We start from the raw sequence: 27,323 nt of genomic DNA, 5'->3' as shown, positions 1-27,323 counted from the left end.
TCGCCATGTGGTGTTGGATAATTCTAGAAGTACGTCAGTGAGACTTCATCATAAGCGCTACAGAACCACAGGGCCTGAGATTGACCCACCAGAGCTCATTTATTTGACATTCAGTGGCTTTGCAAAGACCGGTTATTCAACGTTAATTTACATTAGCTATTAAATACGTTAAAGATGTTGTCAGCGGCGAGAACAGCAGTGAGAAATGTGTCGTGCTCTCAGAAAACCTCCAGCAGTGTGTCTGGTCTCATCAAGAAGGTGAGTGTGTTCTGCACTACAACTAAGTGCCCTTAAAGAGTGCTGTCAGCCGGATTGATTCCTCAGATATTTGATTCAGGCAGATGTCTTTATATCGAGCCGACATGCTCGTTAACGAGCAGTTCGTGATGGTGAGATGTAACGTAGTTTTCAGCGATGTAGGTTTGATAATAGGATCCCTTGCATGTGTGTTTGACATTTGCCTGAAGTGATTTGTAATAATTTGTTTGTAGCAATTCGCTTCATATCTGTCAAAGTCACAAAACAGTATTAATAGACAGTAGGCTTTAAGCTAATCATTTGCCCCTTTGCGTTCGGAAAAACCCAAATGTTCATGTGATTAACCTGCTTTCTGCTGTAACAGCATTATGTAAGTGCTTTGTTTAAAAGACACCATGATTGGTTATCTGTTAAATCATCTAGACAGTTTATAGTTTTTAAACAGCAGTGGAGGTCAGTCATTTGGTGTCTGTGGAGTTGGGAAAGAGTGTGTTTGAATGACCTTCATGAAGTGTCCCTGAAGCATCCCGCCCCATGTTATGAGATGAGCTTACCTTCATCTTGGTGTTTGACTGATAAATAACATGTTCATAAATAACATGTACTGAGTTTTTTGAAGTAATGTTGCCATTATGGCAAAATATTGTAATCCACGTGATTCCCTTTGCTTCAACATGACCACATGTTCAGACCTTTCAAATAATTGAGTAATTCTGTTTCTTTTGGCACTAACTGATGTGATTAACTGCACACAGTACAGCATCTCATATAGCCATTCTCCACCTTTGTTTCTATTTTGTATAGTTTTCTTTTATATTTCAGTGAAAATTTATTAAATATCCAATTTTTTTCTTTTTTTTCTTAGGCTTGTTGGAATGGATTGACTCAACAAACTCTCCAGACTGCAGCCAGACGTCATTATGCGTGAGTATCATAAACTGTTTTGTCATAGACAATGAAGGTCCATGAATGAGTGTCTAAGCTGCCCGATGGTTTTTCAGTTCGGAGGCAATCCGAGGCGCTGTCATTGGTATTGACCTGGGGACCACAAACTCCTGTGTGGCTGTGATGGAGGGTAAACAAGCAAAGGTAAGCTATAACTAATGATGTGTTAATTTAGCGGTTAAAGGATTAGTTCACTTTCAAATGAAAATTACAACAAGCTTTACTCCTAGGTGTGTATGACTTTCTTCTTTCTGATGAACTGTCAGTCAGCATTATATGGATGGATGTAAGAATGATCCCAGTGAATAAGGGTTTCTGCAAGTCTTAAAATGGTCTAAAGTTTACCCTTACACAGTTTATGACCTTAAAAGGGTTAAATCAGATGCATTGCAAAAAATGTCGTTCTCAGTATTTTTGTCCTGTTTTCCAATACAAATATCTAAACATCTTTGAAAAAGTCATTTTATGCTTTAAATGAGAACAAATATCTGTTAATGAGTTATGAAATCTTCCCTTTGAATTAAGTTGATTTTTCTGAGCCCTTTGGCAGATATTTGTTTTTGTTTTAATTATAAACTCACCTCATTTTGATCAATTTCACAGAAAACAAGACTTCATTTTGTATCTCTAGTAAATGCACTGGTAAACAAGACAAAAACACAGGAAAATCACTTTTTTGCAGTGATTGGAAGGTATAGTAAATTGTTACCTTCAATTTATTACTTTTTTTTTTTTTTTTACTTTGTTTTAAAAAGTTCTTAAGTCTTCCTTCATAAAACTTGCAGAAACCTTGTGAATTACGATGAATTGCACATTTGAAATTATGTAAAGCCACTAGAGCTGCACGATTCTGTTGAATCACAATTTATTTTTTATTTTTTTTGAAATTAAGATCACAATTTTTTCCACGATTCTGAAGAAAATACTCATAGACAACTGAACAAAATGACAATTGAGGTTCTGACAAAATGTTCACTGCTACCTTCTATTTAAAAATGTATTAATTTGAATAAAAAAATTAAAAAATAATTTGATTGAAGTAGTCAATGTCTCATTCATAAAGACTTTAGTATTGGATGAATCAGCATTTGTAAATTAATCTCTTCAATGAATGATTCAATTTTACATGCTCATTCTTAAGCCGATTATGCTTAATAAGCCGATAACGAACATGGCCATGTAAATGCGGTAACCCGTTTTCTTTTATCGGAGTAAGATCATAAACGGCTTAAGCATAAACCAGTCGGAACAGGTAGTTCACAGGGTTGGTCTAGTTGACATGATCTCTGCTGGCACTTCAGGGACATGGCGGAATCGTTGTCATTTAGGAATAAGATTGTGTGGCTGTTTGAATCGAGATTGCGAAAGTTTAATGATCAGCAGCAGCACATGCAGATTTGAATGTTGCAATGTGATCGTAGTTTCAAAGGTTAGTCCCTGAAAGTATTTGGTTTAACGCATGTTTCACATCGCAGGCGTGAGCAACGCTTATTTTGTCACTGCTCATGTGAATGAATGAGAGCGTTCACATCAGAAGAGTGACGGCCGACCCTCTCATTTATTAACATGGGCATCGACAAAACGCACGTTGTTCACACTCTACTGATGCTTGCAATAGACATAGCAGAATCGTTGTCATTTAGGAATAAGATTGCATGGCTGTTTGAATCAAGATGGCATTTTTTTTTTTTTATGATTAATCTTGCGGCTCTAAAGGCCACTATTGAGAACATGAACAAATCTGAATGAATCTTCAGTCACTAGGATGAATCACCACTACTACGGTCTTCCTTAAATTTACTTTTATTTAAAATACTGTTGAACTAAAATGCATCATCGTAACAGGTCCTGGAAAATGCAGAGGGTGCAAGGACGACCCCATCAGTGGTGGCCTTCACATCTGATGGAGAGAGGCTTGTGGGAATGCCGGCCAAACGTCAAGCTGTCACCAACCCCAACAATACTCTGTACGCTACTAAACGTCTGATTGGACGGCGTTATGATGACCCAGAAGTTCAGAAAGATTTGTAAGGCATTTAATTTCAAACTTTGTCAATGTATACATACACACACACCAACATGCACATATAAATATGTATGTGAACATGTACGTTTTTATACTAGCAAATTTGAAGTTAGCGCTGTTACGATTCCTCAATTTAAATTTGAGTGCTCAATTTTATACAGGGTTTTTCCTGCATTGAAAAAACAAACTTTATAAAATCAATTTGTGATTGGTGCAAAACAGTTGTCCAGTTTGAAAATCGCTGGGATCATATTATTTTATATATTATTTTCACACGCTGTCGAATAGCAGTCCTTCTCACACATAGACTTTACCTGTGCGGGCCTCCCAGGTATATTAACGGCTGCCCAAGTATATTTGGAGGCACATTTTTGCTTTTATTGTTTTTATCCTCTTATACTTTTTTTATTTTTTTTTTTATTTTTTTTGTCTATCTGCCCGAGATAATTAAACCATCCGCATTCGATTTAGAGGCTGTTCACGTCGCATCTAAAAACGCATGAAAAACGCCAGCCACGCCACTTTCTCTTCTTTTTCAAAAACACTCATTGCTAAGCAATCATGAGCCGCAATCATGAGCCGCATTCTCCATGAAGACGAAGTAGTTTCAGCCAAGAATAAATGGATATCCAGACCTTGCATTAGCTCTTATACTAGATTATACTACTACTTATGGAGATGAGAAATAAAAAACCCGCCCAGTACTAGGGCTGGGCGATATATCGCATGCGATTGTCACGCGCATTTCGTCAGTAAAGCCGGTTCCCTGATTGGCGCTAAATCGCCATCACCTGCTTTCAAATGGAACGGCATTTAATAGACAGAGCCGTAGTTCACTGATAAGCTACGCAATATCGCGTTCATTATCGAAGGCGATTCATCTGCGATAATGAACGCGATATTGCGTAGCTTATCCGTGAACTACGGCTCTGTCTATTAAATGCCGCTCCATTTAAAAGCAGGTGACGGCGATTTAGCGGTAATCAGGGAACCGGCTTTACTGACGAAATGCGCGTGACAATTGCATGCGATATATCGCCCAGCCCTACACAGTACAGGTTTTATCAGCTGTTCTTCCATCTTGTCAGAGTTTTCTATCTCTGTTTGAGCGTGTTTGTCCCGCGTCTACATTTAAAATAACATACTTGAGCGTGCAAAAGACGCGACATGTGAACGGCCCCTGACTATAGGAAAGTCTCCCTTTGCTCTATACGTTTCGTACCTGCTCACTCAGTGTGCTTGAGAACTGTTTACTCCCACTGACAATTCCATGTGTGCTGCAAAGACCCTCAGAGATGCAGTGGATATTTCACAGACAAAACCCTGGGCCCTCATTTATCAACAGTGCATAGAAAAGGCTATATATTTTGTCCTACGAAAAAATTGAAATTTAGAATGTGCCCAAGTACAAGAAAATTCATATTTATACAAATGTGCATGCGCAGTTCTTGCGCACATGAGTAAGCAATCATTGTTGATAAATCCCACATGTGCGTAAGTACCATGCTTGTTCACGTTCATTAGCATTCGGAAACGCCTCCAATGAACCATATATGGTGACAACACTTTCCTTTAAAAATCATGTGATTGTGTTTTTTCCTCACCACAATAATGGCAAAGAGGGCACGATCTTGGAAAACATGCTCTCTGCGGAGTGCATTGTTTGTCAAGTCTTCCAATAATGCAAGATAAGTCATTGCACTGAGACAAACATTTGTCACAGCTGTCTTTTATAGGGTTTGACACCAATTACACATTGTGTTTAAAAATGGACAAATGATAAATTTAATGTTTTATAATTAAAGGAAACACAGGACATATGTGGAATGCTTTTTATGTGTAGTGTCGCTATTCTACCACTAGATTCTCTGCGTAAGCATGCTCAGGGGTGTGCTTATATTTACACACATTTCTACATATAAGTACAAGTTGGTGAATCCCACACTTTGCATGAAACTGTTCTTACGCACTCATTAAGCACATATGTCCATGCGTATCGTTGATAAATGAGGGCCCTGGTACGTGCGCGCGTGCATGTGTGGGTGGGTGCGTGCGTGATCAAATCTGTTTGAAATCTGTTAGAACCCTTTATTTTTCTGTTGACTTTTATGAAAAGATTTTTAATGAAGTAAGGAATGTTTTAGTTTTAGAATTTTTTTTATTTTATTTTATTTTATTTTTTTATCTAAGATCAAATTTAAAAACCTATAGCCGAGGTAGCTTGCATGGTGTTAAATCATAAACAAACAAACAAATCCTGCATTGAAAATGTTTTTGGTGGCCACCAAAACAAATTTTTGTCACTCCAAAGCCTTATTTGATCAGTTATTGTGATTTATGAGTGATGCAGATGACTGGTGCGCTTGTGATAGGGTGCATGTTAACTGATGGAGAGAACGAACAAAGAGCTCCTCCCTCGTGTGTGTGTGCACTCTCTGTCTTCAAACTAAGCATTGTCTTTGCTCTCCATTTCCCTCGCACATATTAATCTAAATCAACTGACCCAATGCTAAAAGTTAGGAAGACTGAATCCATGTTTTCACGTGGCATATTCGGAGTGAATTTAATTCACTCTGCTCCGCATCATGCCTAACAACACCCCTTAGCTGTTATAAATTCATGTAAACCATGGCTTCACGGGGCTTATTGCTTTTATAAAACTGTTACCACACAATATAAATATTAAAGCCAATAATATCTATCAATGCAACTTTCATAAAGTAAAATTATTAAAAGGCTTCCTTCTGCTGGAAAAAATAGTCCCTGACCATGAACAGCAACAGAAGTTACATTTATTACGGCATTAGATGGTGACAAAGATTGTCTTTATGAGCAAGTCACTCAGTCACAAAGACTTATATATTGAAACTTGTTGTGAACACGGAACTAGATGCAAATGACAAATGCTTTGACTAGTGCTGTCAGTGTCAGCAGGGCATGGGAAAACCCATTAAATGTTAAAAGGACAAGATCGCAGCAGACATTCAAACAGAATGAACAGAAATTTGAATGCAGTTAATACACTCGGTCACTCGGTATCTCTCTCTCACAATACTCTTCTACATAATGCAGTTAGCTTCAATGAACAAAATCATTAGAGAATAAACATGTTTATTTTGCTAAGAGTGGTTGCTAAGACAGACGTAGCAATGTACATCTTGGTGCAGCGATGCTTATGTAATGCGGTCCGCTGTATGTTATCGGGAATTTTACAACGGCTTTGAACGCGGCTCAACCAATCAGAATCAAGTGCCGGAAGTATCAGTTTTATAATATAATTTTAAAAGTGTTGTCCAATCAAACCATATGATTTTATTTGAATCAATTATTATTGCCTCATTGCCTCAAGGCTATTTTTCACTTAGGTATTATCTGATTACTCAATTTATCGTCAAAGGAATTGATGATTATTCGATACTGTTTATTCTTCTAAAATGCATGCAGCGCACAGCTCTAGTGCACACTGTAGCATTGGATGATTTTATAGGCAGTGTCTTTGCCATCTGCTCGCATGATTACTGAATACATCTGTGCTGAAATTAATTGATCGGCCATCGACCAATTAATAAGCTTAATCGATTAGGCCTGGTTTCACAGGCAGGGCTTAGACCAAGCCAGGATTAGGCCTTAGTTCAATTAGGACATTTAAGTAGCTTTTATTAATGTACCCTAGAAAAAAACATTACTAGTGTTAATCTTGAGACAAGTTGCTTTCAGTTAAAACAGCTCAAACATGCATTTTAGTTTAGGACTAGTTTAAGCCTTGTCTGTGAAACCAGGGGTTACTTATTAACTGATTTAATCAATTGTCAATTAATCATTAATATCCCTCCCTATAATTTAGTTTTTTTGTTTTGTTTTTGCAAATAAGTGATAACTTTGCTGTAATTTACAGGAAAAATGTGCCCTATAAGATAGTGCGTGCCTCTAATGGAGATGCCTGGCTGGAAGCCCACGGCAAACTGTACTCACCCAGTCAGGCCGGAGCCTTTATTCTCATGAAGATGAAGGAGACTGCAGGTGAGTCCATCTGCCTGAAGAAAAACAGTTTAAAAATGAAATAATCAAAAGCTCCATCAAACCACTGTTTCTCCCCCTTTTTTTTTTTTTTCTTCAGAGAACTACTTGGGCCATGCTGTGAAGAATGCTGTTATTACAGTACCAGCTTACTTCAACGACTCCCAGAGACAGGTGAACACTGTTTCACCACACTTTCTACTTTTTACATTCTTCTAGGCCCTGTTTACACCTGGTATTAAAGGGATAGTTTACCCAAAAATGAAATTATCCCATGATTTACTCCCCCTCAAGCCATCCTAGGTGTATTTGTCTATCTTCTTTCAGATGAAAGCAATCAGAGATATATTTAAAAATATCCTTAGTCCTCCAAGGTTTATAATGATTGTGAATGGGGGCCGTGTTTTGAAGTAAAAAATGATGGATCCATCTATCCATTAAAAAAAGTAATCCATACGACTCCAGTGGTTTAATAAAGGCCTTCTGAAATGATGCGATACGTTTTTGTAAGAAAAAAATCATATATCTAAAACCATATCTAAAACTCTTATAAATTCAAATAACTAGCTCATATTTAATAATAAGTCAATTTGTGGTGGAAGAGTATCCTTTGACCTGACACACAATGTAATGACAAACATGGAGGCGCAGAGGATGGAGCAAAACAAATCACCAGTCATGGAAGTCTAAAACGATCATTTTTAAAGAGAAATTTCAGAGGATTTTGATAGAAGAAAAGAGGAGCTTAAATTTGTTGCACAGCCCTATTTTTTTTAGTTGCGAGAGGCGTCTAAGCTTAATACTCCTACATCCTGCGTCATACATCACATCACAGGATCACTCATTTAGCGCAAGTCGACTTGCGCATTCTGTGTATGGTCATCTGCCGGAAGTAGTTATTTGATTTTATAAAGTTTTAAATATGGATATTTTTCTTACAAAAGCGAATCACTTCACTTCAGAAGGCCTTTATTAAAGGTGCCCTAGAACTTTTTTTTAAAAATTTGTAATATAAGTCTAAGGTGTCCCCTGAATGTGTCTGTGAAGTTTCAGCTCAAAATACCCCATAGATTTGTTTTAATTAATTTTTTTAACTGCCTATTTTGGGGCATCATTATAAATGAGCCGATTCAGTGCTACTGGCCCTTTAAATCTCCTGCTTGACGCCCACAGAGATCGCGCTTGCCTTGAACAGTGCATAAACAAAGTTTACACAGCTAATATAACCCTCAAATGGATCTTTACAAGATGTTCGTCATGCATGCGGCATGCATGCGTCGGATTATGTGAGTAAAGTATTTAATTGGATGTAAAAGTTTTATTCTGAGTGAATCTGAGGCTGGGCTCTGTGGCTAACGGCTAATGCTACACTGTTGGAGAGATTTATAAAGAATGAAGTTGTGTTTATGCATTATACAGACTGCAAGTGTTTAAAAATGAAAATAGCGACGGCTCTTGTCTCCGTGAATACAGTAAGAAACGATGGTAACTTTAACCACATTTAACAGTACATTAGCAACATACTAACGAAACATTTAGAAAGACAATTTACAAATATCAGTAAAAATATGCTATCATGGATCATGTCAGTTATTATTGCTCCATCTGCCATTTTTTGCTGTTGTTCTTGCTTGCTTACCTAGTTTGATGCTTCATCTGTGAATAGATCCAGACACTGCCATTGTCTAATGCGTCAAATGGGCTGGCATATGCAAATATTGGGGGCGTACACCCCGACTGTTACGTAACAGTCGGTGTTATGTTGAGATTCGCCTGTTCTTCGGAGGTCGTTTAAACAAATTAGATTTATATAAGGAGGAAACAATGGTGTTTGAGACTCACTGTATGTCTTTTCCATGTACTGAACTCTTGTTATTTAACTATGCCAAGGTAAATTCAATTTTTGAATCTAGGGCACCTTTAACCCCCTGGAGTCATATGGTTTACTTTTTCTTTTTATGGATGGATGCACCCATTCATAACCATTATAAACCTTGGAGGACTAAGGATATTTTTAAATGTATATCAGATTCTGTTCGTCTAAAAGAAGATAGTCATATACACCCTAGGATGGCTTGAGGTTGAGTAAATCAAAGGATCATTTTCATTTTTGGGTGAACTATTCCTTTAAGATGCATTTGGTCGATTGGATCACAAGTAGACGAGGGAGATGCATGCCTGTTTACACCTGGTGTTTTAATGCATCTCTTTTGTCCACTTTCAACCGGTTCTGTCCTGATTTCTTTGAGGGGAGGGTCTATGGGTGGGTCAATGTATGGGCTTTTTCAGATCTTTTGATCTAAGCTCGCACAATTTAGTGTTTGCGTATTAGAAATCAGAAATGGTGAGAGAATATTGTGCTTGGTATGTTATTCATCCTCAAACCAAACCTGGGTCCTCAGTCGACCGTCTGGCTTGCACGCTTCCCATAACGGTTACATGTTAGGTTAGTAGGCGGTCTTTTGTGGCTGTTGAACCGCGTTTTCGACTACCTATGGAAGTGGTTTAAAGTGGACAAGCTCAAAACATTTTAGACCCCGTTAACACCTGTATTTAGTAATACTGTAATCACAAGTCGTCCACTTGTGATTGGAATCGACTAAAACGCATATTAATACCAGGAGTAAACGGGGCCCTAGATATGTTTGTCCATATTCTGTTCAATTAAATTTTTTTTTCTATAGCGCTTTTTACAATACATATTGGGGGTGTTACAAGATCTCATGCTACGATATCTCGCAAGATTAAAATGTGACAAGATTTCTCGTCGAGGTGAAAAGCTGTCTCGTGATATTTCCATGACAGAGTGTGAGGGTGAAATTTGGATAGAATGTTTCAACGCTGCGTTTATATTATGCCTCCACTGTCATTTTGCTTTTCATAGAAATAACTATTTAATTTGTTGCATTTAATTCAGAGGATTCTTTGCACAAGAGCGTAAGCATCTGAGAAATGTCTCATCTTGTACGATGCATGCTTAGCACCGCCGCTCCCTATTCACAGAGCGCGCATGATCGCAAAAGTAAAATGGTAGTGCGCATTAAAATATGATTTCAATACCCCGCATTTTGAAAGCAGCTCCCTGATGCATGCAAATATCTCTCAATATGAAAGCTATCTTAGGCTGGGCTGTGTAGTTATAACCATCTCTCAGCTCTGTATAATGGTTGAAGAAAGATGTTGTCTCTATTTGCAGTTTGAATATTGAGAGAGTACTTTGATTATAGTTGCACTTCTTGTTTGAACTTAATGAGACTAAGAGAAAACTGTTATTCATTTTTATTTATACTGTTTTTATTTCTATCAATTTGTGTAAAAGAAGTTTAGTTAGTTACAGTTACAGTTCTAAGGTCTGAGACTTATGTGAAATCATACAGGAGAGAAGCCAGTCAGTTGAGTTTGTGGCAAAACCTTTTTCAGTGCTTGAGTATTGTCTTTTACTCCATATAATTCATACTCAAAGTATGAATCGAGAACTGAATTGACATTCATTACATAAGTTAAAACATTTCAGATGTACCAGCAGACTATTTTTATAGTTATGTATTTTGTCATTGAGGATTTTTAAAAAATACTGAGTAAAAATCTTGTTCTCGTGAATTCAATCTTGTGTCTCGTCTCAGGAGCTACCTGTCTCGTCAAACCCTTAATACATATTTTTTCAAAGCAGCTTTACTGAAAATGCTTATCAATGTGCTTATATTTAAATGCTTACATTTTAGAGAGCATTCTGTTATCGGTATCAGTATTCGCTCATGTTGAGAACATTGTGAACAGCTTTGATTTATCAGATGCATTACTGTATGTAAAATCTGGTTTGTTGTTACAGGCGACCAAGGATGCAGGTCAAATTTCAGGTTTGAATGTGCTGCGTGTTATTAATGAGCCGACTGCTGCTGCTTTAGCCTATGGGCTGGATAAGACTCAAGACAAAATGTAAGTTATCAGAGACTCTTACTACACTATTTTATTTTTTCTTTATATACCAACATAAATTGCTTTATACTACTGATTCATGTCAGATACCAAGCCAATCAAAAAAAAAGGAAAAAAAATACACTTACACGCATATAGAGAGTAACTTTATTTCACAATACAGATTTTATTTTATTTACTATTAAATAAAATATGCAAATTACAAGCATTAGGGCAAATGCAGTGTAAGAAAAGTACAAATGAAATAAACAGTGCTTTTAAAGGGGTCCTTGATTATAATTCACTTTAACTTTAGTTAGTGTGTGATGTTGCTGTTTGAGCATAAACAACATCTGCAAAGTTAAGGCTCTCAAAGTTCAATGCAAAGGGAGATATTTTCTTTTACAGAAAATGCATTTTAAGGACTACAACAAACAGCTGGTAGGGACTACAACAAGCTTCTTCCCGGATTGGTTACATCACAAACCCCCAAATTTACATAAACCCTGCCCCCAGGAAAAGGGGGTGAGGCCATGTTGGGCTTCTTTGCAGAAGAGGAAGTGTTGTTGTAGTAGAGTGTTGTTGCCATTCCGTCATTTTATTCCAGACTGCTTCACAAACGAGGGTCAATTCAATGCTTGATTTGCACAAAAGATTAACATGACTGCACATTAGTGTTAATTTCGTCACCTATTTTTAATTTAGTCTTAGTCTTAGTCTTGTGCCAAATGTCCTTGTTAGTTTTAGTCATATTTAGTCATTCACATATCTTTTTTTGTTAGTCAAGTTTTAGTCGACTAAACGTCTCGTCATTTTAGTCTAGCTTTAGTCAAAAGAAAACTCAAGGTATCTTAGTCAAGTTTTAGTCGACTAAAAGTCTTTTAATTTTAGTCTAGTTTTAGTCAAAAAATTGTAGTCTTTTTTTAAAAATAACACATTATTACTGAGATTATTACTGAGATTATTACTGATAAACATTACTCGACGCGCCGCTTCGCTAAAGATAGGCGCCTCGCCTCCAAGACGCGCAGCTCAAATACAAAACAAAGTCAAAATAATCACCCTGTGTAAACTCCCGCTCATATTTTACATCACTAGAATCTGACGACAAGAGATTCGAAGTTGAAAAACTTGAAATTTCTTTGTTTGAGTTGACACTGCGCAGAGGACGGAACAACACCTTGCCGGAGCCATAACGAGCCACACACGCATGCAGTGTAAACAAGGCTTCAACGAGGCTTAACTTGAGCAACAGCGTGACGCCGCAAACTCGTTCTGAATATTTTAAAGGCGTAACAGCTGATGAAAAAGCAGAGACGATTGTAGACGAAAATGAAGAGAGATTTTATCTTAGTTTTTATTTTATACAAAACATTTTCGTCTCGTCTTTTTTCGTCAACGATAATGCATGTTAATTTAGTCTTAGTCAGCGTTTTTGGACAGTGGTGCAGTCTTGTCATCGTCTCGTCTTAGTCATGAAAAAAAAGGTCGTTGACGAACATATTTCGTCTCGTCTCGTCTGACGAAATTAACACTACTGCACATGCTAGTCGATGAGTTGAATCAACTCCACAGCAACTACAAAAATGTTTCCACTAACCATTCAGAAACGTCCAGATGCGTTCTAAAAGTTGTAACTTCTTCCTGAGTCTCTCCATCAGTGCCCGACTCCGGTTTTAACAATGTAAGGCTGAACATCGTTACTGACTATCTTCGCTTCAGTTAAAGTGGCCTTTAGACCATGGGATGCACCAGTACCAGTATTTTTTTCTTTTTAGAACCGATCCAATACCAGAAATTCTGAGTATCAGCCGATACCGATCCAATACCAGCGCAGGTGTTTTTTTTTTTTTTTTTTTAATAATTGTATAAAATCTAAACATTTAGTGAAAGTGAGAAAAAAAAAAAAAAAAAAAAAAAACATTTAGTAGGGAACAAATAAAAGTGAATAAGTGTAGCACTAAATCTGGTAAAATGTTACACATTGCTCTTTGTATTGTTATAAAATAGCCTACATTCATATAAAAATAGTAAATATAAGCTATTTATATATAAAATATATACTCTAAAATTAAAAGACGTTTAAAAGAAACGTATAGCACAGCTTTTTAACGAGGCAGTATTTTGTTGTTTAATTATCATTATTAACGCGGACAGCAGCAGGATTATTAAGCTACTGTCACTTTAAGACCGAATGCACAGATCTTATATCTGGATGCTTGTTACCAATGCATGATAATGTGAGCTTTGACTTTATTCAAAAGGAAAATTTATGTTTTCATTTCAGTATTGCTGTCTATGATCTTGGTGGAGGGACATTCGATATCTCTGTCTTGGAGATCCAGAAGGGTGTTTTTGAGGTGAAATCCACCAATGGAGACACGTTCCTGGGTGGAGAAGATTTTGATCAGCACCTTCTCAAGCATATAGTGAAGGAGTTCAAGAGAGAGGTTTGTATTCACCCTCTCAAAAAATGGGTCTGTGCATGCGTTTAAGTAGTGGTGCAACCATCGGGAAATTTAAAGGGTGATATTCAAGTTAGTATGCTGTATTAATGTACCACATACTAAATTTTTCAGACAATTTACACTGTGTAAAATACTAAAATCAAATTAAAAATAGTTATGATTAGTGTTGTTTTTACTATCATAGATCATTGTGATGTACTGGCAACCAGTAAACAACAGTGAAATGCCCAGAAAATAAAAGAAATATATATATATATATATATATATATATATATATATATATATATATATATATATATATATATATATTATATTATATTATATTATATTATATTATATTATATTATATTATATTAGCTGTGTGAACTGTGTTTAAATGCACTGTATTATAGTTTAGAGCTCGGAGGGCAGGGAGCGCGCGATTTAAAGGGGCTGCAGCTGGAATCGGTGCATAGTTAATGATGCCCCAAAATAGGCAGTTAAAAAAAATCTATGGGGTATTTTGAGCAGAAACTTCACAGACACATTCAGGGGACACCTTAGACTTATTTTACATCTTGTAAAAACTGGTTCTAGGGCACCTTTAAACATTTTGACCAGTGTGGCTCACAAGGTGACGACAAGACTTTTTAATTTAGTGGCATTTACCAATTTACTGACACAACTACATTTTGCAGACATACAATGCAGTTGTGACAATTGCACTTACAGTTTAGAGAATGTTAAACGGTCAGATCACCCCAAAATGAAAATTTGTCATTAATTACTCACCCTTGTTTCGTTCCAAACCCGTAAGACTTTTGTTGATCTTCAGAAGACAAATGAAGATCTTTTTGGTGATAAAATGCTGTCAGATTTCTAGGGCTGCCCTCGACTAAAGATTTTTCTGGTCGACTAGTAGTCATTCATTTTAAACGATTAGTTGACTAATCACATGTTTATTAATAAATCATAATAAAGAGCCTTTAATGCCTACGTCACCTAATCAGCATTCAAGCGCACACACAAAGTTTATTGCCACAGCACAGAGCACTGGCAGAATGATTATGAATGTGCCAGGGAACAACAGCAAGGAGATTGCTTTAACACTTTAATAATTAATTGATAAACTATTGTTTTCGGCTGCAGTGATGAAGTTAACGATGCTGACTCATCTCTGCAGTAGTGCACATTTCATACGGATTACATAACCTCAGATTTGTTTTCCACTTGAATTGGTTCATTTAAATTAGATATTTTGCTTTCTATAGATATATTTTTCATGTCTGTGAGGCAAGTTTACTTGGAGTTTCAAGTTCACAGAGAGACAGCAGAAAGCACACCACTTGCTTTCATTATTTTTCAAAAGCACAGCGTATTGTTATTGTGAATGCACACAAAGATGTATTACTCTTATCTGTATGACCAAAAATGACAGAGTATTTTAAGTGCAAGTGATCGCACCTGCGCCTCCATGTTAGCTGTCATGCAGTAAGCATGTTACTATTCAGCTTTCACACTCGACACAAACACTTGAATAGCCCACATTTTTCTAGGTTAATGTTAACGTGTTTCAGATAAGCCATGTTTGAGGTTGATGAATGATAGTTGAGCGTTTGGATGTCCTGCTTGATGTACTGTAATTACCACATAGACCAGCTGTTAATGATCTGTCCGTCACAGACTGTGTGACTTTGTCACTTTTTTTTTTTGTTTGTTTGTTTTTCTGCGCCTAATACAATTTTGGTTGACTAAGCCTCTTCTCATCAACTAAAGGTTAGTCGACTATTAGGGGTCAGCCCTACAGGTTTCCTTCCATAGACTGCCTTTGCAACTGAAAATTTTGACGTTTCAAAAAGTTCATAAAGAGATTGGAAAACTAATCCATATGAATCGAGCGGTTTAGTCCAGATTTTCTGAAGAGACTCAATCGCTTGTTATGATGAATAGAATTAATTTAGGATTTTATTCGCATGTGAACATTGGTCAGTGAACATTGGTCAGTGAACATAAGCAGAATCTCAACCTAACCTGAATAATGCACAAGCACAAACCTTTTCGTTAGTGACAGCCCTAGTTTCATTATTTGTGAGGCATTTTATAGAATAAATACATTACCTTGGGCATAGAGCACTGATTTTTGTTTTATTGGAATAGACTCTTTGTGGATATTGATTAATGTAGTCAAGTTCAAGGCCCTGTTTTACAGACAGGGCTTAGACTAAGACTGTTTTTTTTTTTTATGCAATCAAAACAAACTGCGTTTGAGTGCAAAAATGACTATATTGTAATTAAATAAAACAAATAAAAGATTGCAAATAAAAAGTCCTCTTAACCATTTTAATTGAACTTGCATAAAGCGCTATAAAAATAAAGGTTACATGATTTGAAGTAGTATCTAATGCAGGATTTTGAACATGCAGGTAAAATGTAAAGATGTCAAACTGTTGTTGAGAACTGTTTGTGCTGCTTGTTAATGTGGTGTGTCATCTTGTTGCAGTCTGGCGTGGATCTGACCAAAGACAACATGGCGCTGCAGAGGGTGAGAGAGGCTGCTGAGAAAGCCAAGTGTGAACTGTCTTCCTCTCTGCAGGTGAGTGAATGAGTGTCAACTGTTACATCAGGGGTCAAATAAAATAGCAGTGGGTGGGCAAATTGTCTGCCCAATAGAGAGCTTTTGTTCAGCAAAAAGAAAAAATAGAGGGAACGTTTTTGGTGCATGTTGCATTTTCAAATGCATGTTATAAGTGATTCAAACTCACAGCGCTTGTAGTGTTTGTGTGGAGCAGCAGTTACAGCGAACGATCTGCTCTGAGACACTGAAAACCCCTGATCATGATCTGTGCCTCTGAAACGCCTAACACATCAGATACATATTTGATAAAATAGCAGTTTGTTTATAAACCATTTAAGGCAGTTTTCTGAGTTATTCGTCTCTGGTCAGAAAATACAGGAAAAGTTATAAATGTGCAAAAAATCACATCCCAATATTAGTGACATTTACAGCCCTGTCTATTTTGGCATTTATAATCCAAGTCTTCTGAAGTCATATAACAGATATGTGTGAGGAAGAGACTGGAATTTAAAGGAATAGTTCACCCAAAAATTAAAATTGTCATTGTTTATTCTCCCTCATGTCATTCCAAAACTGTATGATTTTCCACAGAAATGCGTTTTTGGTATGCGTTTCCCAAAAGCATTGTTAGCCAACTTTGGTCGCAATTTCCGCTGAACTCTATTGGTAATGACGGAACTTGCAACCATAGTTTGCTTTGGGAAACCCAGCCCAGGTTTGGAGCCACATGATGGCAAGTAAATGATGATTTCCCTTCTACTGAAGCAGTCAAATCAAAGTTTGTTTGTTTGTTTGTTTGTTTGTTTGTTTGTTTGTTTTTGGCTTGACTATTGAACATCAGACCTGACACAAAACATCTAAAATAAATGTTCGCGATATTAACACATTTTTAAAAACATTTATTATTATTACTATTTTGCAATATAAATGTTATGATGTGGGCAGCAGGCACAAAGAAGAAGATTCAAAAACAAAACAGGCTTTATTTATAATCCAAATGCTGTGAATGAACACGCAGGAGAATAATGCAAAACCCACAGTACATAAACGAGAACTGACCAAAGACAACTGAAACACAGGGCTATAAATGGGGGTAGAACAAAAGAAGGTAAATTAGACATGTGAAACTAATACGTAATTATAGAAACCAAACGAGTGCATAATTGGTAACCAATGAAACCGAAACTAAACAGAGCGGGGAAACAGAACAAAATGTCAAAATAAGGGTCCACATAACTGAACATAAATCTGACAATAAGCTTGTTGGGCTTATGTTTGTATAGTTCTGATTCGTTGAATCTGAAAATATGAATTGTAAATATGAGTTTCCTAGATAAAAGTTGCTCATGAACGCCCTAATGCCGTGTTTACCACTGGGAAGTATAATGAATAATTTTGATACCCAAGTTCCTGAGATGGGCAGGCCATAAACTTTAATAAATCATACCTGTCAAAGCAGTATTTCTCCCCTACACCATGTTTAGTGTTTTTTTTTTTTTTTTTTTTTTTCTCCCCTCTCTCCCCATAACGGCTAGATTGTCTTGTCATAAATCTAGTGCAAATTACATATATTAATAATCTTTGAAGCGTATTGTATGTTTTATACACAGTGAAAATTTGACCGGAAAACCGACTAGCAAGCGGACTATCTAGATAGCGTTGTGAATGTTTATATGGTCGTCAATGCATGGGACACTAAATATAATTTTGGCTTTAATAAGATTTTCCCAATAAACGGGCAATAATAATTCTGGTGTCCTCCATGATTCCTGTTCATTCTGACAACAAAGCACTTGAATGCAAAGAGCTCATAATCACGACTTCTGTAGTGGGAATTATGAAATTTCCAATAACGCATGAAAGCATAAGACTGCTGATGACAAATCATTGACTAGCGCTGTCATGGGAAATCCTCTTGTATGTTATAAGGGCAAAGATAATCGCTTTCCTTGGTGTAAAAGGACAAAGACAAAGATTTCGCTTTCCTTAGTGTATATGATATGACAATAGTTTTTCTCAAGTTAAACTGTAAAATGCTCATGAAGACTCTCAGAGCAGCTCTGGAGATGAAGTTTGTTTTAATGTCGTCATATAGTCAGATGGCAGACTCTGGAAACACAGCGAGCTTCATGCGTGCTTCAGTATGTGTTGGAAACGTATTTGTGCATCTGCACCATTCATTCACACACAGACACACAGAACATGCAGGATTCAATCATTTATATAGTCATCTTGTGGTTTAATATTCACAGACACTAGTCCATATCGCGATTTAAGTGTACCCACCTACTTTTGATTTATTCATCCAAAATTTGTTAAATTTTGTGACATTTCGTGTTATACAGTAAATTACGTTTTTTTTATGAGTGGATTCCATGATTCAGTCCATGTTTTCTGCATCGTGGAAATCATAGGACCCTAAATATATGGTACAGATAGTTTGCTTTTATTTTTTTGGTTCAGACAGACAGCAAATCATAAATTAACTGAAGTGCCTTCTGACTTCTAATGCATGGTTCTTTCATAAACAGGCCTTTGTAGTTCCACGTTAATCTTTATTCTGTGTGACTCTCAGGACATGCCTCAGTCTCTTTTTTATATATATATATATATATATATATATATATATATAGGGCTGTCAAAATAACGCGTTAATTTCGATTAATTAATCTGAGAAAAAATAACGCGTTAAAAAAAATACCGCATATTAATCCATTCCGTAATGACCTTTGAACCTGGAGCCGTTCTAGTATGAAGGAGGGAGACGAATGCTGCGCTGACAGACATAACGAGCAGAGCTCCTCCCTCGTGAGTGCGAGCTCTCTTCGTCTTCAAAGTAAGCACCGTCTTTGCGCTCTCTCTACCTCACACATAATAATCTAAATCAACTGACACAATGCTAAAAGTTCGTAAGACCGAATCCATGTTTCACGCGGCGCATTCGGAGAATGTTTTTCCTGAATAACCGCTGGGTGTGAATAGCGCTCAAAAGAACGTCACCTCATCTTCTCTGACCGGCGCCCTGCACGTGCAGCTAACATAAACTACACTTTCAATAAACAAAAAGAAAATCCTATCCAGTGGTGAAGTGTTTTCTGTGTTGACAAATCTTTTGCAATATCCTAATGACAGTCGCGATTCGCACGCAACGCGTCAACGTCCGCTGTCCAATTTGCGACCTAATGACTCATTTGAACAGATTCATTTGAATGAATCATGACAACAACTGATCTGTCCACACGGTCTATAACGAATCATTTACTCGAACAACTCTGAAATGAGTACATAAGTGTGCTTACCCCATTTAGCAAGAGTGGTTAGTAAAATTAGCCTTAATAATCCACAATATTTTCAGGTTATTTAAATGACAATGTGTAGTAAATTAGGCCTACCTATAAAATCAGTTAGTTTAGACTGGAGTGAGGTGAAACCAGAACAAAGCAAGTTGTTGTTAGCTAGGTGCAATCAATTGTATATGGTAGAAAATTATATTATTAGTTAATATTACTTCTAAATGCTACTTTTTAATACTTTTCAGGTTTAGCAAAAAAGCATCTTCTCTTACAAAGCTATAAAATCACTACTTTTTTTATTTTTTTTGCAAAGAGGGCAAGAAAGAATTACAGTGAGAGTGACGGGTACTTTATTGTCAGTATCGGGCTTGCAAATCACGTGGGTAGGGCACTTTTTACTGTTTGTGTGGATGACCATGTCTGTCACCACCGAAGACGAATTGAAATATTTAATACTTTCACAGCAAAAATTATGTATGCGATTAATTTAGATTAATTAATCACAGAGTATGTAATTAATTAGATTAAAATTTTTAATCGATTGACAGCCCTAATAAATATATATATAATATGAATGAAATGAAATGATGCATTGCGATACAAATGCCAACTTGTCCGATGCACACTTCAATCAAATCGTTAAGTTTTATGCCGATACACTGTGGGTTCCTTACCGTCCCTTCAAAATGGCAATATAGATATATAACACCAGCATGTTATGATACATTTGTGCTTGCACTGGTTAGTTAAAGTAACCATATCTTAATATTTCTGCACACAGACTGACATCAACTTGCCCTACCTGACGATGGATGCCTCTGGTCCGAAACACTTGAACATGAAGCTCACGCGCTCTCAGTTTGAAGGCATCGTGGGAGATCTCATCCGCAGGACTGTGGCGCCCTGTCAGAAGGCCATGCAAGATGCCGAAGTTTCCAAGAGTGACATCGGTGAAGTGCTGCTGGTCGGTGGAATGAGCCGAATGCCAAAGGTAAGAACTAAACCCAGAACTGAAACACTACAAGGAAAGCCTCAAATGAAGCGGCTTCATTGCTATTCCCTTGCGTTCTCAGGTCCAGCAGACGGTTCAGGATCTGTTTGGTCGAGCTCCCAGTAAGTCTGTTAACCCCGATGAAGCCGTGGCTATCGGGGCGGCCATCCAGGGTGGAGTTCTGGCAGGGGATGTGACTGACGTACTCTTGTTGGACGTTACCCCTCTGTCTCTCGGTATTGAGACTCTAGGAGGCGTCTTCACCAAACTCATCAACAGAAACACAACCATTCCTACAAAGAAAAGCCAGGTGGGGTAATAAACAGGGAAATTGCAAAGACATTTGCATTGCTTGTTTGTTTCGTTGATTGGTAACAGATTATTTTGTGGTGTTTGCTGGTGTTTCCTCTCCCTCTCACTCTCCCTCCATCTCTTCTTCCAAAACCAGCTTTGCACAGTCTGTTTGTTAGAATTACAAGGCAACTCGCAATATCCTCATGTACACTTGTGTGTAGCAGGGCTGGTGATAAATCACTCGTATAAAATTAAGCAACATAATGAATATTCTTTTATTTGACCATAAAGTTTTTGTAAAAAATATTTCTAAAGCTTGTTGCTCACACCTTGTCTCATAACTTGTAAGTATGCAATGTGGGAAGGATGTTTTCATAGCATCACTAATTTAAAGATGTAGCTTTCATTGTTATTTTATTAAAGCTGTCTCTATCAATGTAATGATTCAAAGTTCTGATTCAACAGTTTGTCTTTTCATGGCATATTTCATACATTTAAATGAAGATTTCACACAAAAATTAAAAATGTAATTTACTCATGAGTCATGACAGAATTACAAACTCTCGTGTTGTTCCAAATTCATAATTTTAATAAAAACCTGAGAAATTTCTGTTCCTTCAATGAAGGTCTATTTCAGCAAAACTTTTCTTCAAAATGTTAACAAAGACATAGTAAAGTAAGTCCATATGAACAGAGCAGTGAATTAAATCTGATTTAAGTTTTGCTGGAATAGACTTTTAACGAAGGAGCAAAAATATTGCAGGTTTCATTTTAAAAAAATCTTCATTTGTGTTTGGAAGATAAACAAAAGTTGAATGGGTTTGGATCAAAATGGGGGTGAGTGAATGACAGAATATAGAGCAGATATATGATTAATTTTTTTTAAGGTACGTTTCCTATATAATGGATGAATATTAGCTTGGGTTGATGTTGGTGATCTGTCTTCTCAGGTGTTCTCTACCGCTGCTGATGGACAGACTCAAGTCGAGATCAAGGTTTGTCAGGGAGAGCGAGAGATGGCTACAGACAACAAGCTTCTGGGACAGTTCACCTTGGTATGTGCTCTGCTCTTGGGGGGAAATATTGAGATGCAGATTTACATTTCCTATCCATTTACGACTCTAATGTTGTATTTATGTGTTCTGAACAGGTTGGCATCCCTCCTGCTCCTCGTGGCGTCCCACAGATTGAAGTCACCTTCGATATCGATGCTAACGGGATTGTGCACGTCTCTGCTAAAGACAAGGGCACTGGCCGAGAACAGCAGAGTAAGTCTAGAGAGATTTTTTTTTTTTTTTTAAACGAAGGAAAACAGTTCTTAATTGTTCATCAAAATATATATTTGCTCCACTTCTGAAATAACTTTCTTGTTATGAAAGTTTGCCAAAATGTGCACACAGAAAGCTACTCTCTTAGAAGGCGATCACAAATTTGGGACGTGCTCGATATTATCACACACAATAAGCAGTGAAAAAGATCTCAATTCAGCATTCATGCTGACTGACACACAGAGCAAGCACGCACACAGAAACACGTCTCAGCATGCGATTGCAAATTCAGTTCTCTTTCGCGTCTTATATCACTTGAATGATCGAACACACGCAGTTATATCAAAATGCCCATCGTGTGGAGTATTCATGTAAGCACATTTGGTTATGTCTCAAGTGAAAGTAAACAGTTGGGTGTAAACCGGATGTGTATCAGTATAATGGATCAGTGCATTTAGTCTTAAAGTGACAGCAGCCTAATATTCCTACCTGCTCCTCCGTGTCATTAATGTGAATCAAACTGCTGCTCTTGACTGAATAACTTTTTTTTTAGCTTTGAAAATAATTAGATTTTAATACAAACAGTGAAGACTTTATTTTCACATTTGATCATTAAATTTCTGTACTATTGTTACATCTATCATACCTGGAAAAAAACATTTAATTCATTTTTTGTTATTGTATTTGTCCCATTGTTTGTAATTTCCTTTTTTTAAATGCTACAAATGAGATAAAATAAGAACTATATTGTGATATATATCGTTTCCATTAAATAAAATTTATCATATCATAAAATAAGAATTTGGTAATATCGCCCACCCCTACTTTCAATCCAGTCCACTATCCTGTTTTCAGTCTGAATGAAAAACATTAATCTTACTTCTGTTTATTTTATGCATGTGCTTCATTCAGTTGTCATCCAGTCATCTGGTGGCCTCAGCAAAGACGACATAGAAAACATGATCAAGAATGCTGAGAAGTATGCAGAGGAGGACAGGAGACGGAAGGTAGTTTCTGATTTTCACAGTACATATTCTTTCAATGTCTTCAAATACTTAACAATAATGGATCTTTTTCTCCATGTTTGTCACGATCTAAACCTGTTTTGAACATGGTCTTATTTGTGGGACCTTCAAAGCTGTTGCAACATCTAAACTGATTGATTTTTTTTGATCCAAAGGATCGTGTGGAAGCTGTCAACATGGCCGAGGGTATTGTTCACGACACTGAGTCAAAGATGGAGGAGTTTAAGGATCAGCTGCCAGCCGATGAGGTCTGAAGTTTACTGCTACTTTAATTATTAGTCTGAAGTGCTGAAACTCCATTATTTTTCAGAGGCGTTGTATTAACATTTGTGATCGGTTTCTGCAGTGTAACAAACTGAAGGAGGAGATTGTTAAAGTACAAGAGCTTCTGTCAAGGAAGGATGCGGAGACGGGAGAGAACATCAAACAAGCAGCCACAAACCTGCAGCAAGCATCACTCAAACTCTTTGAGATGGCATATAAGAAGGTACAGTCAATCATTTTACTCTTTTAAACTGATTTTGACCACTCATATTTTGCCTTATGTATTTGGTATCCTGATAAGCTTTTGTCAATCGGTGGACTATTTTGAAAGAGCATTAAGGCCCATTCACACCAAGGATGATTGATAACTATAACAATAAAGATTTAGTTTTAAAAATCTTTCTAAATGTTAAAGAATGGCAGAGTCCACACCACAACTTTAAAGATAATGATCCAGAGAAACAATATTGTTAGAATCCCTTTCAGAACAAGTTTTTCCAAATGATGTACATTTTAAAATCATTGATAGCCAGAATCCATCCTGCTTCATAGCAGGGGGGGAAGGAAAAAGAAGAAAAAAAAATGTTTGGCGCACACATTTGCACTGCGGTTAATCTCAAATTTGATGACTCATCTATAAGATGGTTTGGTTGAGGGGGTAATGTGTAAAACAGAACTCCCATGTGAATCTGTTGATGGATATGTTTCATGTGAGAGTAGCTATCCAACTGCTGACATCACAGTTCCTCATGTGTTAGTGTGTTGCATATTTATAATGTTGCATTTGTTATAATAATATAGTGTTTAGACTATTAATAGTGATTAAGCTGCTAAAAACACAGTATGTAGCAACTTTTTTTTTTTTTTTTTTTTTGTTCCTTTTTCATCCTTTACACTTGAGGTATTTATTTGGGTATGTCTAAAATTTATCCTCATGTCCTGAATTTGTTTGTGATTGACAGATGGCGTCAGAGAGAGAAGGCAGCAGCGGCTCCAGTTCAGGAGGAGAATCCGGAGAGAAGAAGGAGGGCCAGCAGTAAAGCCTTTGGCACTGGAGTTCATTGTGGGACTGAATGTCTTGGGAGCACGAGTGTGTTTCTCTGAGCAGCATACGCAAGATCTTTTCACATATACTGTGTTTTTGGCAGTAAACTCTACAAAACAATATTATCATGTCTCCTCATCCACTTTCCTTAATGTCTAGAAGCTCAGATTCATTTGTGTCTGCTGAAAATAATCTGCATCAGTCTTGAAGCAAAATGTGCAATGAAGTGCTTGATTTGCCATCTTGGATTTAAAGGTCAGCCTGATGATATACATGCTCATCATGGAGCCTTCAGCCATTTAGACATGCATTCCACCCATTGGGCACAGTGTTTTGTGTTGTGATGTCTTTTAAAGATATTTCTTTGTTAAGGGTGTTGTGTACTGCTTGTTCAGAATAATATTTTTTTCAAAAACATTGGTTGTTGAAGATGAATGAGGCTGAATGTGTGTCTGAACGGCTTTAGGATTTTTATATCTGCAATGAGTATTTATAAATTCAGGACTTCGATGTTTCAAGACACCAATGATTTATATTTAAATACAATAATATTTGTTCTGTCCATCAGTTTTGCTTGGAAATTTCAACATTTCAAGCTTGTGTCCACGCTTGAGCCGGTTAGTTTGTGGAGTTGAGAGTATGAAACTATGAATGATGAAACTCGATAATAGAAAAGCTGGTGTGGAATTGATAGTTCAATCTGTCATATTGTTTCCTGTTCAAATTTGCTGATCATACCAGCAGGTTTATATACAGTAGAGCTCACGTTGACGACTTAATGGCCTTCCATAACGGATGTTATTCAAGAGAGATGTTCACACAAATTGGAGGAATTGATGGACAGATCTGTGTGGGTTTGTCAAGTGCACAGTAAAAGATAGTGGAGGTGAATTTATCTAATCAACCTTTACTAGTGACTTGAGCAGTTTTATTTAAATCAGTGTTACATGTTGCTGTTATGGACGAAAAGCAGAGCTTTTCAGTTAGCCATCTGAACTGAGGGTTTACATTCTTCCTTTCTGTTTGTTGGTCCCATAACAGCATAATGTAACACAAAATCCCATCTACTCTGTGCTTACATAGGACTTTCTGGTTCATTAAAGAAGAATAATCTGTAACTATAGAAGCTCTGTACAAAGGCAGATGTCTGTTGAAAATGTTAAATGTTCAAAATGATGATTTAATGGGTTTAAAGAAGTATTCCAATGCAGTCTTTTATAATAAAAATTTGTGTTTGAACTCCTGTTTGTGTATTTTCCAGGTAAACTGTATTTGGTTTACAGGAGTGTTGCAGCTCTACACAGTCTGAATGTCTGTCTAAAGTAGGGCACCTGATAAACGTGTGCAGTGTTGTGGAGCTCCAGGACCATGATTATGAATCAATGATTCACGGTATTGCTTAAAGCTAACCTACATATGTGTAGTCTGGCCATCAGAGACTAGAAAGTGCCCTGAAATTGTATGGGTAATCAAAATGATTTTCTCCTTTCAAAGAAGGGTTTAATTATGTTCATAAACTTTACAACTTTTAAAGACTTGCAGAGAGGAATATTACTTTATGGTGTGATCCTTGTCTTTTATTTATGCCATATAGTGAAATTGAAAATGTCCTAGAAACGTTCTATAAAATAATCAAAAGAAGAAGAAAAGATTGGGAATCCTGGTTATGTGCTGTATTGAGTTAGTTTCTTTGAGTAGTGATGCAGCACACATCAGTAATAGTGTGTGTAGGGATTCATGGGTCAGACCAATTTAAATGCAATTTAAGATTGTATGATAAGCCTGCTTTTTAAAAGTAGGGTGATAAGTGCATAATGAATATAGGCCTAAGTATTTAAGGTGCAGGTTTGTGCAATGATTTGAAATGAAATTACACTAAACTTTAGACTACATTATGTGCTTCCCTTTTGTTGCATGTTGAGTATATGGGAAAACACCACCACAAGAAAAAAAAAATTCTTTAAGTATTCCTAAGATTTTAAATTAATATTTTAACATTTAACAGCATATTTGCATGTAATATAATTATTTATTTTTTAACTCTAATAATAAAAAAGACAAAAAATATATTACTATATAACAATGAAATTGTACAGGTGCATCTCAATAAATTAGAATATCATAATTTTTTTATTTTTTTTTCTGTAATTTAATTCAAAAAGTAAATCTTAAATCTATTCTAGATTTATTAGACATAAAGTAAAATATTTCCAGACTTTTTTGTTTTACAGATGATTACAGCTTGCTTCAAAATCGAAAAATCAGTATCTCAAATTATTAGAATATTTAATTTCAAGTTCTATTAAATTACCATTCTCGGTATAAATACTGGATTTAGGAGAGTAATCCCAACAGCAGTCATGGGGAAGTCTGCTGACTTGACAGTTGTCCAGAAGATGGTCATCAAGACCCTCTACACTGAGGGTAAGCCACAGAGGGTCATTGCTGAAAGAGCTGGCTGTTCGCAAAGAAGGAAAAAGTGTGGTAGGAAAAGGTGTACAAGTGAAATGAATGACCGCAGGCTTTAAGATTGTCAGGCGAAGCTGATTTAAGTACTTAGAAGAGCTTCAAAAAGAGTGGACTGAAGCTATAGTCAGTCAGTGCATCAAGGAGCCACCGCACACAGACGTCTTCAGGAAATGGGCTACAACTGTCACATTCCACATACCAAGCCACTTCTGAACCAAATACAACGTCAGAAGCGTCTTACCTGGGCTAAGGAGAAAAGAACTGGACTGTTGCTCAGTGGTCCAAAGTCCTCTTTTCAGATGAAAGTAAATTTTGCATTTCATTTGGAAATCAAGGTCCAAGAGTCTGGAGGAAGAGTGGAGAGGCACAGAAACCATGTTGCTTGAGGTCCAGTGTAAAGTTTCCACGGTCAGTGATGATTTGGGCTGCCATGTCATCTGCTGGTGTTGGTCCACTGTGTTTTCTGAAGTCCACAGTCAACGCAGCCATCT

The 27,323-nt window shown here is 36.8% G+C and overlaps 1 protein-coding gene across 1 annotated transcript; it reads left to right on the top strand.

Annotated features, from left to right (window-relative positions):
- Positions 1–25,602, top strand: hspa9 (heat shock protein 9). Its single transcript, XM_048175758.1, has 17 exons — positions 1–258; positions 1,124–1,182; positions 1,260–1,347; positions 3,049–3,230; positions 7,125–7,249; positions 7,347–7,420; positions 11,076–11,182; positions 13,449–13,611; positions 16,109–16,201; positions 20,258–20,467; positions 20,550–20,777; positions 21,712–21,816; positions 21,912–22,029; positions 22,942–23,036; positions 23,210–23,302; positions 23,401–23,541; positions 24,281–25,602. The coding sequence occupies exons 1-17, from the start codon at positions 175–177 to the stop codon at positions 24,356–24,358; spliced, it is 2,043 nt and encodes a 680-aa protein (XP_048031715.1). The 5' UTR covers positions 1–174; the 3' UTR covers positions 24,359–25,602.
- Positions 25,603–27,323: the final 1,721 nt, after the last annotated feature.

Source organism: Megalobrama amblycephala, linkage group LG23, assembly GCF_018812025.1.
Source record: "Megalobrama amblycephala isolate DHTTF-2021 linkage group LG23, ASM1881202v1, whole genome shotgun sequence".
In the NCBI taxonomy this organism is placed as follows: Eukaryota; Metazoa; Chordata; class Actinopteri; order Cypriniformes; family Xenocyprididae; genus Megalobrama; species Megalobrama amblycephala.
This window is presented reverse-complemented; position numbering and strand designations above follow the sequence as displayed.

Excerpts from the sequence above, each read along its gene's own strand:
- hspa9 (XM_048175758.1), top strand. The coding sequence starts at position 175 with ATGTTGTCAGCGGCGAGAACAGCAGTGAGAAATGTGTCGTGCTCTCAG. Across the intron at positions 1,183-1,259 it reads GCAGCCAGACGTCATTATGC|TTCGGAGGCAATCCGAGGCG; the intron begins GTGAGTATCATA and ends ATGGTTTTTCAG. Across the intron at positions 23,037-23,209 it reads AGGAGGACAGGAGACGGAAG|GATCGTGTGGAAGCTGTCAA; the intron begins GTAGTTTCTGAT and ends TTTGATCCAAAG.